Source organism: Thalia democratica, chromosome 7 (assembly GCF_965202585.1).
Source record: "Thalia democratica chromosome 7, ktThaDemo2.hap1.1, whole genome shotgun sequence".
NCBI lineage: Eukaryota > Metazoa > Chordata > Thaliacea > Salpida > Salpidae > Thalia > Thalia democratica.
In genome coordinates this window covers 40,118,548-40,137,839 of record NC_139171.1, presented here as the reverse complement: position 1 = coordinate 40,137,839, position 19,292 = coordinate 40,118,548, and the positions used below count along the sequence as shown (strand labels likewise).

The 19,292-nt window shown below is 26.2% G+C and overlaps 1 protein-coding gene across 1 annotated transcript; it reads right to left on the bottom strand.

Annotated features, from left to right (window-relative positions):
* Positions 1–1,831: 1,831 nt before the first annotated feature.
* Positions 1,832–8,596, bottom strand: LOC145840669 (uncharacterized). The gene is made up of 13 exons (XM_082947991.1): positions 8,109–8,596; positions 6,641–6,711; positions 6,434–6,563; positions 5,947–6,024; positions 5,660–5,780; positions 5,096–5,223; positions 4,433–4,596; positions 4,112–4,241; positions 3,880–4,024; positions 3,484–3,641; positions 3,256–3,392; positions 2,849–3,086; positions 1,832–2,413 (listed from the first exon to the last, which is right to left on the bottom strand). Exons 1-13 carry the CDS (start codon positions 8,517–8,519, stop codon positions 2,129–2,131), a joined length of 2,196 nt encoding a protein of 731 aa, XP_082804117.1. The 5' UTR covers positions 8,520–8,596; the 3' UTR covers positions 1,832–2,128.
* Between the last annotated feature and the right edge of the window lie 10,696 nt (positions 8,597–19,292).

The window sequence follows — 19,292 nt, the reverse complement described above, 5'->3', positions numbered from 1 at the left end:
AAAAAAAGAAAAAAATTATCTAGATGCTAAAAACACTATTATGAATTTCTTCGTTAAATTTAAATATTTCAATCTTTTTAAAGGTGTTTTATTTTATCTAAAAGAGTTCTTTTTTAACTATACTACTAATTTTTCTTTGGAAAGTATAAAACAATTATATAAAAACAAACTAGTGAAAGTAGTTAAATTTTAGTTATTTCCTTCTTATTTGTTTATAAAATACAGTCAAGTATTTCTGAATTAATTTTTTTATAATTTGACAAAAGGTGAGTTGTGTTTAATAAATTGTTTTATTTAACTTGGATTTATCATAATATCATAGCTTTTGCATATAATTTGGTGATTTAGTAGTTTTAATTTAATTATACTTTTACTTTATAATGTTTATATAACATTTTAAATCAAATACAACTTTTTACTTACTTCCTTTTGTTGTGTTAGGTACTTTGTTATGATACGAAATACCTGCATGATTGTTTTTTATTACAATATATATTATTTACTACAAAAAAGCTGTAATAAAGTTTAATTCACCAAAAAAGATAATAACACTCTGAATAAATTTTTAAGTCTTCTGTAATTTTTTAAACATGAGGTAAAGTTTAGGACTAGAGTTACAAAGCTTTAATTTAAAAAAGCTGCAGGACTTACTGAAATTTTTTTTTGTATTAGAAAATTGAAAAAGTAGTACTGTTAATTTATCAAAATTTTCAAGTATGTTAAAAAGTTATTTTTTTATCCTAAAAGCTAAATATTGGTTTAAAAAATGTCTTACTAAAGTTAAATACTTCTCATTTGAGTAAAAATAGCAAATATTTTAACAATAAACAGCCACTTTAAAGTTATACCTAGGTAAAATCTTAGTTATGGTAAACAAAAGAAGTAATTTCGAAATAGTATCATACTTTCATTCAAAATGATTACAGTAATTTTTGAAAAGCGTCAATTATAATTATAAAAACTCAATACCTAACTTTAAATTACTTATAAAACAACTGAACAATCATCTATGAGAAGTTCTAGAACTGCTAAATCACGAATTTTTTCTTTAGGTATGCTTTTAAAGATATATATAAAGTTTTTATAACTGTTATATAGTAAGCATAACCTTAACTGCAGTAATTATTTATTAACAATAACTTACATCAAACATTTCTTTACTAAGATAGGTTTTAATTTCAAGTTTATATCGGTAAACTGTTTGTTTTTATACGCAATTCATTTTAATTTACTTTTACATACAAAAATATCATTACATTGTAAAAAATTGTCTAGCTTTTAAAATTTTAGTTTTATACAAAGTTTTGAACTACTACGTCATAATATATTTTTTAACTTTTATTAATTTTTTTGTTGCATGAATGTGTTTAGTTCTACTAGTTTTAAAGTTCACTGAAGTAGGACGGCTGTCCGAAATTAATTTGAACAAAATGTTGCAATAAACTGGTAGATTTTTAAACCATCGTTAATTTATTTTTTGTATCTTAACTGCAGTAGTAATCGCCATTATTATTTTTTTACTTGTCTGCTAGATTTTGATATTCAATATAAAATTAATCAATTAGTAATATATTTTAAATTAACTTTATTATTTTAGCTAAACTTAGAACGTAACTATAAAAAAAATACTCGTAATTTAGTTACAAAAACTTAAATTTATTGCAAAATATTTTAAAAATGGTATTCAATGATTTAGAATTTACAGTTTATCAAAAAAACAGATAAAAAGGCAGCGGTTAAGTATTTTAAAACTTATAATGAAATGTAACTTATTTTGTAAACTTTACTTAGATACGTTAGAATTTTTAACTATCGTAAACTAATTGCTAACTAAGCTTTTAGTAGCATGAATTGTTTTCTAATAAGATTTAAAATATTGAAGAATATCTGATAAGAATTTATATTCAAAATAAGCAAAAATAAAAGAAATCAAGCAAAGTAAAAAAAATACATGCCACAGTTTGATTGTTGTACTTTAAAAAAAAGAAAAAAAAAAAAATTTAAATTAGTACGATCATACAAAATGATGTGTAGAAATTGGTTTGACTTGTGTTAGAATAATTAAAATTGGTTCGAAAATTTAATATTTGTTATTACTTTTAAAGATGTTGTTCTTAAATCATAAACTCTATAAAACTTTAAATGCGCAGTTGTTGTTTTTTGTTTTTTCTTCTTTGCGCTGCAAAATATCGTTGACGACGCTTTTTCGAAACTTGTTCCAATCTCCGTAAAAGTCCAGTTGCGCGCGAATGAACTCTTCGGTGGGATAGCGACCAATCACAGAGTTGATGCGTCTCATCGTCTCTCCGTCGGCATGTCTCAACAAAAGCTTTCTTGACAAAAAAACGACTTCCGATCCTTCGCTTAAAAGAGTGAGGTTTAACTTAGTTCGTTTCATCAATTCTTCGAGGCCCTAGTTGAAGTAGAAAAGTTTTAAACATCAATCTTTTCAGATAGTGTGTATTTCTATGCAAACAAAAAAACATTAAAAACTTGTTTTAAGAGTTACAGATAAAAGTTTTTTGCTCATTCTAACTTCAAATACTTGTTAGTTTAGTATTGTAAAACGTTGTTTGACACACAATTGAGCGCTGAAGCGGCTGAGTTTACTCAAAAATCTTACTAATCCGATTATAATAGTGTAATAAATGTATTTTCCTTTGTAATAATTTTTGAATGTCATTTTTTCTTTCAAATAAAGCTCATCTTTGGTTAACAAAAGCTTTTTTATAAAAACTTTGAAATGGACTGAAATTAGGAATAGTTTTTAGAAATTCAAAAATTAAAGCAAATTTATTAAAAAAAAAATCAATTTAGGCTATTTAGTTAAAGTATAAATGCTGCTTACAAACACAGATCCAGGCTTTAAATCAGCTATTTGGACAAACTTTGGCTTTTTGGATTCTTTTGTTTCCACTGTTTTGTTTTCAAGCAAAACTGGCATTTTTAATTTTTTTGTTATCTTAGCTTTATCACTTTCTTTTTCTTTAGTAAATGTTTTCAAATACGGATCTTTTTCTCTTTTTTTGATGGCATACGGTGTGTCTTGAATTACTGACTCTCTTGGCGCTGTGTTCCGGAGATACCTTGTTGATGAAAACTTGTGTTATTTGCAACAAGAATAAAATTTAAGGACAAATATAAATTTCATCAAGTTTTTAAACAAACTTTTTAGAGTAAGTTTTGTTAACTTTGTAGTAAACTATAAAACGAAAGTCCAGCTTATTTTTTTAATAACTTTTTCTTAAATTAAACCTTGCAGAAGGGCTAAAGTCTGTAGTTGGCATTTTATCAATCGATATTCTTTTGGTATTCCTCATGGCTTTTATTTCTGAAATTGCCTGTAAGTTACTTCGGCCATACTTGATTTTAGACCCCACTTGAAAGGTGCTCTGAAACAGTTTCGTTTGTCAGTATTTGTTGCATGTTAAACTAACCACTTGTTTATCTGAAACTAATATGATATTTTGATAAAATTCAAACTTTTCTAATTGCTCCATTAGGCTTAGTAAAAGTCGCTCTTGGTAAAAACTGTGGTCTTGCTGTAGTAGATCTGGGGGTGTTTAAATTTGAAGGTTTTATCCGAGAATACTTAATTCTTCCTAGCTGTGGAAAGGGACTTTGACCTTCAGCAATTGTACCTGGTTTTTGTTTGTTCAAACGTTAAATTTTTACAGGAAAAATTAACAAATTTTCTAAAGAAAACATTAATTTAGTACTTTAGACTATCTTTAAATTAAAAGTCATTTAGAAACTATAGAAACGCTTTAAAAATGTTTTAAATAAGGTTTTACAACATTTAATAAAACTTTACGTTGTAACTTTTTTATAGAGTAATCATTAGATCTATATAATACAAAAATATACGAAAACTCGAACTTAATCTGAAACTCTTCCTTGATCTATTATTATTAAAGTGTGTAGTCCGCTTTGAGTTAATGTCGTGCATTTTGTGCAGATTTTCAAGAAGAGTATTTTGAAGGTCATCTGTTTCACCATGATCCATGACAGAAATTAGCTTGCACTGAAATTTTTAAAATGTAATTATACCTGATTGCTGTGAACGATTTCAAACGTTTAAAAGTTATAAAAAAAAACTTTTTAAACTAACTTCTCCAGATTTGATAAAGACGACAAAATTGCAATCAAGTCCTTTTTTGACAACTATGGTGCCTTTACGGAAGTATTGATACTGAAAGTTTGCATAAGATGCATTTAACAACATGTCAACAGGCCAGCTTCTAAAAAAGTATTTAAAACTACATTATTTAAGAATATTAAGAAAGCTAAGAAAAACTCCTGAAAAGAATTCTGAAAACTAAATTTTTAAACCAAGCTACCAGTAATAAAACCATATAAAAGTTTTCAATACAATTTAGCATTCAATTGATATCAATCATTACTAAACTAAAGGATAAAACAACATGTTTACTTTAGTATGTGCATGTTACGACAGAAATCAATTATTTCTTCTCGTTGTTTGTATATGGGACCTCTGACAGTTTTGTCAAAGTCCTGCTGGTAGATGACTAGCAGCTCACAGTTGTCTTTGCAAACTACAGATGCAGTCCGAGCCGTGTTGTTTAGAAGAGCTACCTAATGAGCATCACTTTTCAACATTAGTTTTCTTGTTTAAAACAGTTATATTAAAAAATTACTTTTAATTTTAAACTATTTGATACAAGTTTTATAAAGATAGTAACAGGTACAGGGCTAAAGTACTAACGATGTTCCTGTTAATTTCATAAGTTTTATTTTTAACTTAATTCAGTTCTTCATTTTAAAATGATAAACCAAAACATTTCATAATAAATGCACTTTTGTATGAACCAAATACAAGCTTAGAAAGACTTTTGAACAACACTTATTAGGTTTATAACGTTATCATATATTTTTATAATGAAAATTTACTTTTAAAACTTAAAGCCTATTTAACAGTATTAAACTTTTAAAGTAATAACTTAAAAGAAAACTAAAAAAAGATACATAAAACATTGTTCTTTAATAAGTAGTTTTTATTTGAATGCTAAATTAGTAAGTAAATGGCTTTTTCCAAAGTTGTCTGATAATGGTTTTAAATTTACAACTTACTAACTTCACCAAAAACTTCTCCTTCTTTTATTTCATTTATAGTAATAACTTTTTCCCCACCTTCATCAACAGTCTTCACATTGATCAAGCATGTTCCCGACAAAATAATATAAAACGCTGTTGGCGGGTGGCCTAAAAGTTTTAACTGTTTTTAAAAACCATTATTCTAATACCTTTGTTTAGCTTTTGCGTCGTCAAGCTATAGTTTATAGTGTCATGATAGAACTTTTATCTATCGAACTCTACCTAAATTTATAAAATGTTTGCATGCTTTTTAGAAAAATCGATAAAAAAAAAACTCAAAATAAGTAAATATTTTAGTAACGATTTCAAATTTTGAATAAATAGTTAAATTTCAAAGGAGCTTCGAAATCTTTTTTAAGAAAAGTACTATCATTAGTGGATAAATCAATCAGAATTATGTTTTCAAATCGAAAACATTAACTGCCTTGACGTGATTTAAGCTTACATTAACAACTCTTCGGTAACAACAGACATGAAAATAAATATAATTTTGCGATATATTATATCTAACATAAGAACACTTTTGTTACAAAACTAAACAAACCTTGCTTTATGATGACACGGCGAGGCTCGTAAGCTTGATAAATCATTACCTGGCATAACCTCATTCGTATATGAATTGGATGCTTGGAAAAAGCTGCTTTATTACGAACTAAAGCGTGTATCTGTATGTATTAGAGTTTCTAGTTTTGTTTTTCATATATTTTACGAGTAGGGCGTTTAAAGATATGTTTAAAAGATATCTTAATAAAAACATACGAAAACTTTTTATAGATAAAACTTTTGACAATAGGCTTGCAGTAGAATTCAAAAATTTTTCAAAAGACTCACAGATTTTATATGACTTCTAGTTCTAGCTTCGGGGTTGATTGCAAGAAGTTTTTTGAGTTTACTGCTTCCTTTATTTATCTATAAAAAAAAAGAGAAAACAAAGTTTAAGGCATTCTGTAATTTTAAGAGTTTAAGTGACAAATGATTTAAGCTATCAACTGAGATTATCTAAAAGACTTTTGTTTAAAGTTTATAAATTAGAAATATTCTTCAGGCAAATAAAAAGTACAATCAAACAAAGACAAACTTATAAAGTCTTGTTAAAATATTCAAGTTTTCACTATTACTTTACATTATACAAAGGTTTATACTGTTATATTATTATATTGTTTATTGTGCAATGTTGGACTCAGGCATCGAAACCTGAGCCACTTAAACAGAACACATACATATGCATATTAAAGATATTATTATTTAGTTTTACTTAAGGGCAGTTAGAAACAATACAAAATCAAAGAAGTACTATGATTAAACAACATGCTCTTACAACGTTCGAAGCTTTGTATAGATGAGGATTGAATGGCAGAGTTTTATTTATGTCAGCTTGAAGTTTTAACTGCATTTCAACTAAGCTTAGTTTTTCTTCTTTTTCTTCTTTCTTTTTTGCTTGAACATATCTGAACAAATTAGTTAAGTTGTTATTTGTAATGGTACAACTTTGAATACTTTATACAAAATTAAATGCACAAAATACCTTTTTAGCTGCATGCAAACTTCGACTATCATCAAAATGCATTTTATTATCCTCCGTAATCTTTCACCCGGCTTAAAAGTAGAAGTTGGTTCAAAAAAAATATAGAAATTTTTAGAGTAAAAATAGCGGTTTTAATTGAAAACAATTACAAATTAACTTTTAAAGTCCTTTAAATAATACTATATATTATATGAACATTACTTAAAATTACACTACATTAGTGTTTTCTTAATTTAATTGCATAATCGCTAACTTGACAGATATTTAGAAATAATCAGATATTGAATTTTTACTAGTTTATTATCTATCTAAATTTTTCCCCTTACCAATTACTGCCCCTAGCAGTCAAATTCACCCACAAGAAACGATAGAGTCAATTTTTATGAAACCTTGCATTATAATTAATGCAAAGATTTAGTTACCCAGAGTTTACTAAAGTAAAAATAAATAAAAAACTGGGCGAATCTAAAACTAACTAGGTCTTTATCGTGCTTTAAAAATGTCTTATTAGTTCTACTGTGTAATTTATATCAATAGAACTAGACTTTAATTGGTTAAGAAAAAAATTAAATGTTGATTGATTAATCTTGATCTGGTAAAAGAACATCAAGCGTTGTCAAATAATCATTCATGTTAAGTTTTTTTTTTTTTTAAATACACTGCTTAAAATTTTTCAAAACGATTTTTATTGTTTTAAATATGTTGATAAAAGAATTGAGATTATGTGTTTATTTAAAAGCAAACATGTATTACAAAAGCCAATCCTACTTAAACAAACATTTTTCATTAAATAAGTTCTGTATAATAAACCAGCAAAAAGTGTTGTCAAAATTAAAGTTTATTATATAATAAAAAACTTAATATTACAAAACTAAAACTAAACTGTTTAATCAAATTATTGAAAAAAAAATCATAGCTAAATACATGTATCAAAGCTAAAAGTAATTCAGATTAAATTAAATAAATAAGTTAAAAAAGTAGCTTTCGTTCATGACAAGTATGCACACTAAAAGTTCAAACTGTATAAAAGTACATCCTAGGATGCTACAATTCTTTTGAAAAGTACTTATGTATTTCTAAAAACGTACCAATTTTATGTAAACTTGCGTTAAGGAATAAATAGTTTGTAAGCTATGCTATAATTTTTTTCTAATATATGATTTTTATGAACATCGTAGAAGTATTATCTTATAATGCACTATGTAGTAAAACAACTATTGTTTGTATGTAGCACAAAAGCTAATTTTTAAAAAAATCAAAAACGCACAAATAAAAACAAAAATAGTTTTTTGTAAAGTAGTGTCCTAAATTTATAAACTTATGGTATCAAGTTCATATCTAAACACAAAAATTACAACAATAATTCGTAAATAGTTTTAGTTTCTCAATTACCTAAAGCGTTAGTTTAAAATAGCTTTTATAATCATTTTAGTGCTTAAAAAATTACAAAAACTAATGTTGGGCTTACATTCGCTGACTTGAAATATCTTTTACGTTTATATGCAAAAGAAGGCGCTTGACGACCGGAGCTTATAGACCCTCTAGAGTTTCTACATTTTCTAGAAACAATGCACTTGTTTTTAAGCATGATGGGAATCTCTTGAATAAGACTCATGCTTCGAGAGCGGCGAAAACACGAGGATCTCGAGTTTCGCATGCCTTCAGAACTTGAGGGTGAAACAACTGCTGACATTTCGGGAAGCCTTGTGCGAGACATGTCTATTGAAGTTCTTCGGTTTTGCGAAAGAATAACTCCGACTCTGCTGTGCGGTCTGGCGTACTTATCACATGGTGAGGAGCTTGGAATCAATATTTTTGAACCGGAACTTTTGCGTTCTAAAGATTCGGAACTAGAAGTACTTGAATATCTAGCTTTCATGATAGGGTATTTTTATTTATCTTTCATGTTGTTCAATCTAGGTTGAAAAAATTTCAGTGGTAGAACAATAGGTAGTTTATTTTTTTCACTAATTGATTTCTTGCATGCAGTATATATTTTTATGAAGTCTTTTAATTTTGTAAAAAAAAACAATTTCTGTTTGTAACTTTTTTTTCAAAGGTGTTTATTTATCTACTGTAAAATTTTGGTTTTTAAAATTTTACACCGGTTACGTAAAGTTTCGGTTAAAAATGTTTGATTCTTTTAGATTAGATTAAATTTTTAGATTGTTTGCAGGGGCTTTACAAAGAACGATTCGTAGTTTTTTAATGGATGTTTTTGCATATGCCAAACAAAAATACTTTTTCTTTGCTTTTAAAAAGCCTAGCTAATAATTAAGCTTTATTTTTCTTACTTTTGTTATTCGAAACTTGTTTTTGCATTGAAAAATGGAAAGAGTTTCACTATCTTTGTAATCAACTTTTATTACAACTTTTTAAATCTTTTTGTGTGAAATTTTTATAACTGCAACTCTTTTTTAAGTTAAATTTTTGAAGAATTTTTTTAAAACTAAAACTAGCTTAAGTTTGTGTATTTGATTAGTAAATAAACTTATTAAAAAAATACCTATCTTGACTTGATTAAAATAATTTTAAAAGAACTGGGTATCTAATTTCTATACAAAAACTTAGCATTACTTTACAAAAACTGTAATTTCTAGAAGTTTATTAATCTCTTAACCTTTTAAAAGCGTATTAATTGTTGTGAGCAAGATAGTAGTTTTTAGATTTACCATCTAAGTCAGGGTTTCCCAAAGTGGGCGATATCGCCCCCCTGGGGGCGATTTTGGTATGTCGGGGGGCGATAAATAGTAAAGGGGCGAAAGGGTGGGCGAAAACTAGTAAGGGGGCGAAAAGGGGGCGATTTTAAAATTTTTTGCAGACATTTAGTTTTCACTTTTTAGCTTGCTTTTTTACTTATTTTAGCCTGCTCTCAAATATTTGACCCTGAGGTAAAACTTAAACAAAATAAGTCCATTTCGTTTACGTGAAATTTCTAGAAAAATCAAAAAGTTTAGGACTCCTCTTTTCAAGTAATTTACATATTTTTATTCATATCTTTTCTCATTTAACAATTACATAGGTCATAGACGAGTGGTAATCCTCTCACCATTTCATAACCTGACATAAATGCCATTTATGACCATAACTGCTTTGTAAAAATCTATGTTATCGATTATAAACTATCACCCTATGATATTTCCAATTTTTTCTTGAAAAGTCACTTGTTTAGATAAAAAAAACTATATTAAAGTCAATTTTGCAATAGAATAAAAAAGTTGTAATAAATTAAGATAAATTTTGTAAGTTTTGTTTTTGAGCTTGCACTACTAAATTTAAAAAAAGTAGCTTTTGATTATCATGTATTCACATTTTTCTTATTTATGTTTGATAATTCTTAAAGAAGTGATATGGTTATATAAAGGAAACTGTCTAGAAAAGTTTTTGGCTGTTTTTAATTTAGTTATTGATTATTTTCTTAAAAGGATAAGGTATTGGCAGACAATCTTGTTAAAAGAAAAATAAAAGAAATGAAAATGCTTATATGTTAGACTTATATGGTAAGTTCTATCATCTGAACAAAAATTTACAAGGTAAAAACTTGAACCTTGTGAAAGTCATAAGTAAGATAACCAGTTTTAGAAACCAACTTGAACTGTATGGAAAAAATTTCAAAAATAATCAGTTTGCAAGTTTGGAAAACTGAAAACTTTAAATAAGTGAAGGTGATGTAGAAGTGCTTTCATCTCATCTGAAACAGTTTAAAGGTGACATTGATAAACGGTTTAATTACATTTTATGATTAAATGTCACGAAGTGGATTATGGATCCCTTCAAAGCAGTAAGTCAAAAACTGAAGTCTTTTTGAAGTAAACGTTTACTTATAGGAAACCTTCTCAGACTTACAAACTGACCTTGAACTTAAAGTAAATTTTTCGAAAGAACGATAAAAAAGCTTTTTGACTCAACAAAAACTAAGGCAAAATTTTACCATCATTTGGGAGGAAGTTAGATTGTTGTTTATAGCTTTTCCTTGTAGGTTGTTGAGAAACCTTACAGTTCAGTTATCAATATCTTTAGCAAAAGATCTTATCTAGATATTTGTAATTTGTGATTTTTTGGGATATTTCTTATTTAACCTGATGTTTATTGTATTTAAGTATGCTTTTTTTAATAAAAATCTATTACTTTATTTATTCTACAACAGGTTTGCTTAATGCCTAATGAATATAAATGATGGTAGACTTTCTCTTTAGTTCGCACTTTTTACTAAAAAAAAGTACTTTCTTAAATTTGACTTAAATAAAGTCTATTACTAATTATTATTAAAACAACAATATTTATGATATTTTATAGCTTATACATATTTATTGTTTTAAATGAATGCTTATTTTATGTTTTAGTTGCTTTTATGTTTATTCATAACATTATTGCATTATAATATATTGAAATCTTCCACTTGTATAAAAAATTATGATGTTTTCTTGAGTTCCCACTTTTTGGTTTTGTTCAAAGTGTGAACTCAAGCGGAAGTCTACTGTATTAATTAAGTGGTTTATGATTTTAAAGTTAGTACTAGTTTTGCTTTGACCTGGTTAACTTTGTAGTTTATATTTGTCGTTTTACATCACACAAAAAAAATTTAATAAAATAGTGATTTAAGCATTTATTTGAAAGTAATTTATTTGACAGATTTTTGTTATTACTTGTTGAATCTGCATAAATAAAAAACAAATTGATAACCATTAAAGTTTTTATTTCAAAAAAGATTAATTTGGCTTTAAAAGAGTATAGATATGAGGTCTCTATTTGAAATGACTTCAATTTTTAACTTAAAAGATTTTAAAGTTAGTTTTACTTTCTAAGCTGAGTTGTTATTCTAAAAAACTGTATATTTTAAGGAGATTGAAACAATTATTACAACTATTTTTTGTTTTATCTTAGTTCATAATATTTTGAAAGTTAAAATGTGCCGTTTATTTTAACAATTTAATCCTAGCTTTAAATTTTTCACAATTTCCTCTGTTAAATTATTAGAGGCTGATAGCTAAATTAAAAATTCATTTCTGAACTGAATTAAATAAGCCATCAAAAAGACCGCTACAGTTACAAAACAAATTTTTAACCTAATAAAAAGTTTTTTAATTGATTATTTTCTATTCACAGAAATAACCGTAAAACCTTTAGTTCGTTTTTTAGTTAGTTTTCTTTAGTTAGAAAATAAAATTGTTAGAGTTAAGGTTTAATTTTTTAAAGGTTATTTCAAATAAAACACTATTTAATGGTATTCTACTATAAAACATATAGTTAAAAAAGATTAAAATTGAATTTAAACTTTACAACTAACTTGCTTATAATATTTCTAAGTGTTAAAAATAATAATTTTACTGTATTAACAGAAACTATTAATGAAACCAGTTTTCATGCGAGACAATCGACCAGCCGGTCAATCTTCCTCAAACTAGATCAGCAATGATGTTTTAATATTTATTCCATAATGTGTCAGATAAACTATTTATTCTTTTGTAGTTTTTTTAATCTCTGGTATAGAAATTTTTAAATATGCTTGTTTATAAAATAGTTTAAGTATATTGTGCGGCTTAAATAAGTAAATGACTTCTAAATTTCCGAAATTCGTTATATGAGAGATTATTATAATGTCAGGTTTCAGTTAAGATTTTAGATGGGTAACTTACGGTCCAAATACAGTCAAATTTCGGCCCACTAAATAACTTGAAAACTACTTGTGCAACACAATTAAAATTTAGTTTTTTGATAATTAATATTTTGAAAAACGCTTTCATTTTGGTTTTTAGTTTACAGTAGTACTTCCTAGATCACAATAGTACTAATCATTTTATTACTATTTTGCTCGAGTTTTTTAATTTTCTTGTATGTTAGTTTTTAAATTACGCAGCTCGCAAGTAAATTTTTTAGCAATTCAAAACTAGAAAGGATTTTTTAGTAAATATGACTTGCTGACTACAAAAGTTGTCTACCACTAACCTATGGATTCATTAGTTTCAAAACAATACATATTTAAAGAGAATTGATTACAGAATACATAGCCTTTTTATTTTATTAAGTATCTTAATACACTTTACTGGGCTTAAAGAAAAACAACTGTAAATTATTTTCTCAAGCCCTGAAACTACTTTTACCACAGCCCAAAAGTGCATGCATAAAAAGTACCAGACTAAATTACATTTCGAACACAACTTTTTCGGCTAAAAAGTGCGTAGTCTAGAATAAAATAACTTTATTTTATAAAATACTGGGGGGCGATTTTTTTTCAAATTTCTCAAAAAGGGGCGATTTCGTAAATTAGTTTGGGAAACCCTGATCTAAGTACAAACAGCTAGTCAACTTAAAAACAGTTTAAGTTTATTTCTTAATACGTAGACAAAAAAAATCTAGCTTATAAAAGATAAAGTCCGAAAAGGTCGAGCATCTCTTTTACAAACATAACAACAATCTTTGTTTATAAGTATATTAACTATCAAGTGTAATTTTTTTTGTCTAAAAGTTTACAGAAGTTAAGAATGTTCTAATATTTTATTGTCGACGTTTTTTACTAAACAATAAACTAATAAACGTGTTGTGCTTAAAACCGGCTTATACTACTTATTGTAAGAATGTTTCTAAATTTTTAAGACTTTTAAAAAAAATTCTTGGCACGAGAGCTCTAAAAAGTAAAATTTTACAATATAACTTTCTTCTTTAATTATTACAAAAAGGTGGAAAATGTATAACAAGCTCCCGTTTATTAAACTATTATTTTTTAGTTCTTTTAAACCTAAAATCTTTTATCTTGTGGCTTATATATCATTTTAAGTTAAGGGTTTATACTTTATTTTTAATATACATGTAAACATTGTTTTAAAATGTTAGGAAAAATTTATGAGATGACCTAAAATTTTATAATTACAATTACTTAAAAACTCAGTTCTATAAACTAAAACAATATTTGCTAAACATACACAAAAAATAAAAACTGTAAATAATGAATTTTCTTTCAAAACTTATCGAAAGAAAAATAAGTAAGTAGTTGGAGTTAAAACTTTTTTTACTTTTAATCAAAACTCTATATTCACAAATGAATAGCTATTTGAAAAGCACTTGATTGCATTATGTTTATAGCTTTTGATACTTGACAATAATTAAAGCTTATAATTCATTACTGAAAATATTAAAATGTGTTTGCTTACTTTGTTAAAAATTTTAAGAGTTTGTCCTTTAAAAAAATGTAAATACTGTTTAAAGATTGTAATATATTTACAGTATCAAGCCACTTTAAGATAAAAGTTTAGGTTGATGAATTATAAACAAACAGTTAAGAAATGAAAAAAAAACTCATATTCTACTTTTTACATATCAGGAAAAAGTTTCTTACGGAACATTTTCTAAAATGAATTTATTAACAGGCTAATTTTGTTTAAGTAATTTGAAAAATATTATAACCTATTAAGACCAGGTCAAAGATAATAATTTCATCGGCAACAAGGGTATATATATTTTTTTAACTTAAACGTAGAACTACTTCAAAACCTGAATTCTAAATCTTTTAAATCCTAGTCATAACTTTTATTTTTAGATAAGCAAAATGTAGTTTTTATAATTTGGTTATACAGAACTTTTGTTTCAAAAACTAACTTTTATTTCTAGCTCGAATTTTCCCGAATGTTTTCTGTAAACGTTAACTTCTTTTAATTTTGAGCCTCGTCTTCTTTTTAGTCTCGGTCGAAAAGCTGCAGCACCAGAGGCTTAAAAAAAGGAACTAGTTTATTTTATTAGTTTATCTTTACAAGATTAAATAAATAACTGATTTTTAATTAAAAGAAATTTTATCACATCAACTAGCTTTGTTCTGTTTTTATACTCTATTTAGTTTCGTTTACAATATTTTTATGTTGTACGATGGGAATTTGATATCAAAAAATAAGTTAATAACGAAAACTAAAATATCATTAAAATATTCTTTTTAGTTTTATAAAAACATTTTTTAACTAAACAGTTTATAAACGTACTTTTACTTGAAAACTTATTGTAGTGCTTTTTTTTCAAATAATTACTTAAAATTTTTTCTTCAGTAGTTTTCTACCATTTGAAAGTATTCGTAGTTAAAAATTACACACGATTTTAGATTTAAAGAACTTTCTTGTTAAATACTTTTAAAACTTTTGAACAGTATTTTATAAGCAGTCTTGAAATGTTACACCCATGATTTATTTTTAGAAACTATTTAATCATTTTTCAAAAAAATACTTGGTGTTAGATTTAAATTCTTCGAATTTTATAAAGTATGATTATTTGTTATAGTCTTGGTCCTGTTCCTGTATCAAAAAAAAAAATTATACTTTTGAAAACTGCTTTAAAAAAGTTTTGACATAAGTATCGTTATGACTACAAAAATAAAAAAACAATCTAATTAAGAATATATGATATTTTCTAAACTAACAAGAGTCTTTAGATGAGCGGAGATCATCGGAAACTTTTCCTTCGGGTACAACTAAAAAGTTTCCGCTTAGCCTAGCTGTCGGTTCTATACGTGCTAAAGAGTTTTTTCTTGATTGTATGGGTAAAAGAGGTAGTCTTTCCACTGATTGTAACATAGTCTTTGAAATTAAAGTTTTATTTTTTCTAATAAAAAACCAAAACTAAAAAAAAGGGAACTTTTGCTAAGCTATTTTGGTTATAATAAACTTATTTACTAAAACCGTTAAACTTAAACGTACATTATGTTTGTTGTAGATAGCTTAAGCAAAACTTTATTGATCGTAAACCATGTGGACACTAATAACTACTCAAGCAATTAGGCCACAAAGCATAAACTACCTTATTTATGCTTTAAAAATATCTAAAGTACTAAACTGTATATTAAAAAAAATCTTTAAACTATCTAATAACACAATTAGTAAAGAGAGATTGAAGTTATTTTACAAACAAAATTTTTTTTTTGGTATTAAAAATGCTTCAACTAATGCAACTTTGACAAACAACTAGTTTAGAAAAAGTATGTGAAAAAACTTGTGATAAGAAAAAAGTTTATTTTAAATCACCTACAAAAACATTATGCCAACTAATCTGCAGTGATTTTGTATCAATAACCATACGAGCGTTTCTTTACAAACTGTTGACATCACGCTCATTCGCGCCCTACTACCATTGTAATACTTTCTTTATTTGAACAAAGCACACAAAATTATGTTTCGTGAACATACTTTCTTGTTTTTATTCACAATTAAACTTATCTACTTTTATCTTTATAATATCTTATAGTTTTAAAATGGCTCACTAAACTAATTAACATAACTATAAAAAGTTTTTATTTAATTAAGTAGCTTTAATTAACTCAATGACCGAAAAAATTTTTCGGGCACCAGGTCATTTGACCAAACTTGTTGAGCAAGTTTTTTATCGTTCAATAAACAATATGTAACTAAAGATATACAATGTTATGTTTCAAAAAAATTCTACGAAACTTTTATTTTAATATATTATTTTTGCTTCAAGTATACTTCCAAACCGACCTTAACAAGCAAATAATATATTATCTGATAGAACAAAAGTTTTCGATGCAGTTAAATTATAGAGACATTATGACGTAAGGATAAAAACTAATTCAAAGAAATTTAGATTACAGAGAAATGATAAAAATGATTTTTAACTGTTTTTTAACTAAGAAGAAGTTTTTTGTTTAGATACTGATTTTTATATCTCAAAACCTCAAAAATTTTAAGTAAATTTTAGGTTTTAAAGATTGTAGCTTTGACTAATGAAATATTTACAAAAGTTTAACAAAGCAACTTGGAAAATAATTAAAAACAAAGCTTATTGTTGGCTACGGTTTAAAACCTGAAATGAAAACAAAGATTTCGACTTTAATGTATTTAAGATATATTGAAATAAGTTGCTAAGCGTGGTTTTTTGTAAGGGGTGGGAAAATTTAAAAGTACTTAAAAAACCTCTTAATTTAATATGTTTCAAAACTAATTTAGTGTGATAAAAAGACTACAATTCAACAAATCGTTTGTAAACGAAATTTTGTTATAAAAGTAGTAATAGTAACAGTTTTATAATATTATAAAAATGTTTTTAATTTTATAGATGGAGCATTCGTCCAATGATCCGCAACGCTTCTGTTTGAAATGAATAACCAAAAGCTTTGAAAATCATAAAATTTCTTTTTGAAATTTGTTTTAATTGTTTTTCTGTAAGGCGGCAGCGTTGTTCTGTTTATATCTATTATTGCTTGCACTTTGTTTATCCATTTAATTTCTAAAAATTCTTACCACGGAAGATTTCTTGTAGTCTCTAAAAGTGAAATTTGAAATTTTATTTAAAATACTTTTTCTATGTTATGTGTTTTCTCGCGTAGTTTAGTTTAAGTTATTTTGACTGGTTTCCTGGAGTCTGTGTGACCCCTTAAAAAAGAAAAAGCGTATGTAAAAAAAAATTATTTAAAAAGAAACTATTACGTGGAGTAGCACAATATTGGCAATTGAAATATAATAATCATCTTTAGTAACAACTCCGTTCGTTTGCGTATAAAATGATGTTTCGTTTTGCGCCACAACACTTTCTAAATCAGTTGTCTTCAAGGTAATCGAAATATGTGCACACAAAACTGCAAAAAAATATAGTGCATCCAAAGTTAAAACTTAGTTATTCATTATTTGATACTGTATTTTGTTAAAATAAACTATATAACAAGAAAAAAAAGTCGTCTGGTACTTTTTTGAAACAATTTGTTTGTAAAGTATTAAAAGGTCACGCTGTAACTGAAATTGCCACCCGGAAAAACTTTCATTTTCGAAAATTGACTTGCGACTACTAAATATGTACTACCTGCCGACCCATTAATTAGTTTTTTTTCGTGTTTATCTGAAATATTAAACTTTATTACATAAGTTATCACTGTAGTAAAACTTGTGTGAATTTAAACAAAATTGCACAAAAGTTACATGAAATAATTAGTTTTATTTTTAAAAAAGTTTGTAAAATAAACTAATTATGACGTAAATCTGAGGCAGATAGAGTCAGTAACTTTTTGTTTTAATAAGTTGTTTTCTATGAAATATAACTTTTTTAACTAGTAGTTGGACCAAAAAAACTTCAACTTAGTCAAGAATGGATTTTCTTATCAAGTTTAAGATAAAGATATGGAAAAAACTAAATAAAGTAAGTATTTTGTTTTACACATACTAGTTTAAATACTTTTTTTTACATATATTTTTTCTACGCTGAACAATTTTTTTTTTTTAAAAGCAAATAGATTTTAAGCTTGTATAAAGCAAATTCTAGTCTAGCTTTGTACATTTTACCAATTCAAACAGCTTAAGTTCTTTTTTGAGTTTATATAGCCTCACCCACAATATAGATAACTTATATTTAAGTTTGAAAGTCAAATAAAAAACATTGGGAAAGTTGTTTACGACAAAAAAAGTTTTAAAAACCCTAGTTTAAATTTAGTTTAAAATATTGTTAATCACATGCTTGATATGAGTTTAAATTCTACATACCTGTGTACAAATACATAGAAATACTAAAGTTAAAGATGAGTTAGCATTGAAAACTTAACAAAGTTAGTTTATTTAATCAACTTTTATTATTTGCGCTTAAACATTGTAAAATGTGACAGTTTTATTTTATTCCAAAAAGTTTTTTTCGTACACCAGGTCCTAGGAATTAAAATGCTTTTTATCTGTCGTCAATTAACAATATACTACATAAAAAAACTAGCTTAAAGTTAGAATCTGGTGTTTACTAGTAACCTTTTTTTTAATGTTAAAAAAAACTGGTGTGTACTGTAATAACATAAGAAAGTTTTAATGAGATATCGTAGTTCTAATTATTATAAGTATTAAAGATAAATAAATTCTTTTAGTTTGTAAATGATCAGCACGTTTTAAACAGCTTTAAACAACAACTTAAACCTGGATTTGTAAAAAATTTGGTTATTTTTATATGGTATTACAAATGGGTAGGTGTCACGAGCGGAAAAAATTGCACGAGGGGAAATTATTGCTCGAGCAGACAATTTTGCACGGAGACATTTTTACACTGGTTGAATTTTTTACTAACTTTATTTTTATTTTTTTATTAATTTAGTTTTATTTTACTTTATTTTACTATCACTGTAACCCCTAACCCATATCCTCGGTCGGTAACTTATTATTATTTTTTTCTACCACAGATGTTTTTGTGTTAAAACTTTATTCCGACTAACGGCGTTTCACTGCCCTCAAATAAATTTAAGAACAGATCTACAGAATAAAAAGATGAATTTGAGAGCAGTGAAACGCCGTTAGTCGGGATAAAGTTTTAACACAAAAACATCTGTGGTATATATTCCGATAAGCTTAGCTTATCAGGATCTCTAGGATTTAACGCCTTTTAATGTTACATCTTATCTTATAATTATTTTTATTTTTTATATAAATAAAAACAAATTATACAGTAATCTTCCCTTATTCTAGCAACATATGTTTCTGTGTGTCAACGAATCAACACACTTCAACTGGGTTCTGTAAAAAAATTATTACTGTAATGAGAGAATAGAAGCATAGAATAAAGTATGTGTATACATGTTTTCATAAGATATTTTCTACAGATAGTAGTTATTAATAGGTAAAATACTTAATATTAAATCCGACTGTTATAAAACTATATAAAGTTTATGATTATTAAGTCTAAAATAAGTAAAGTAAGC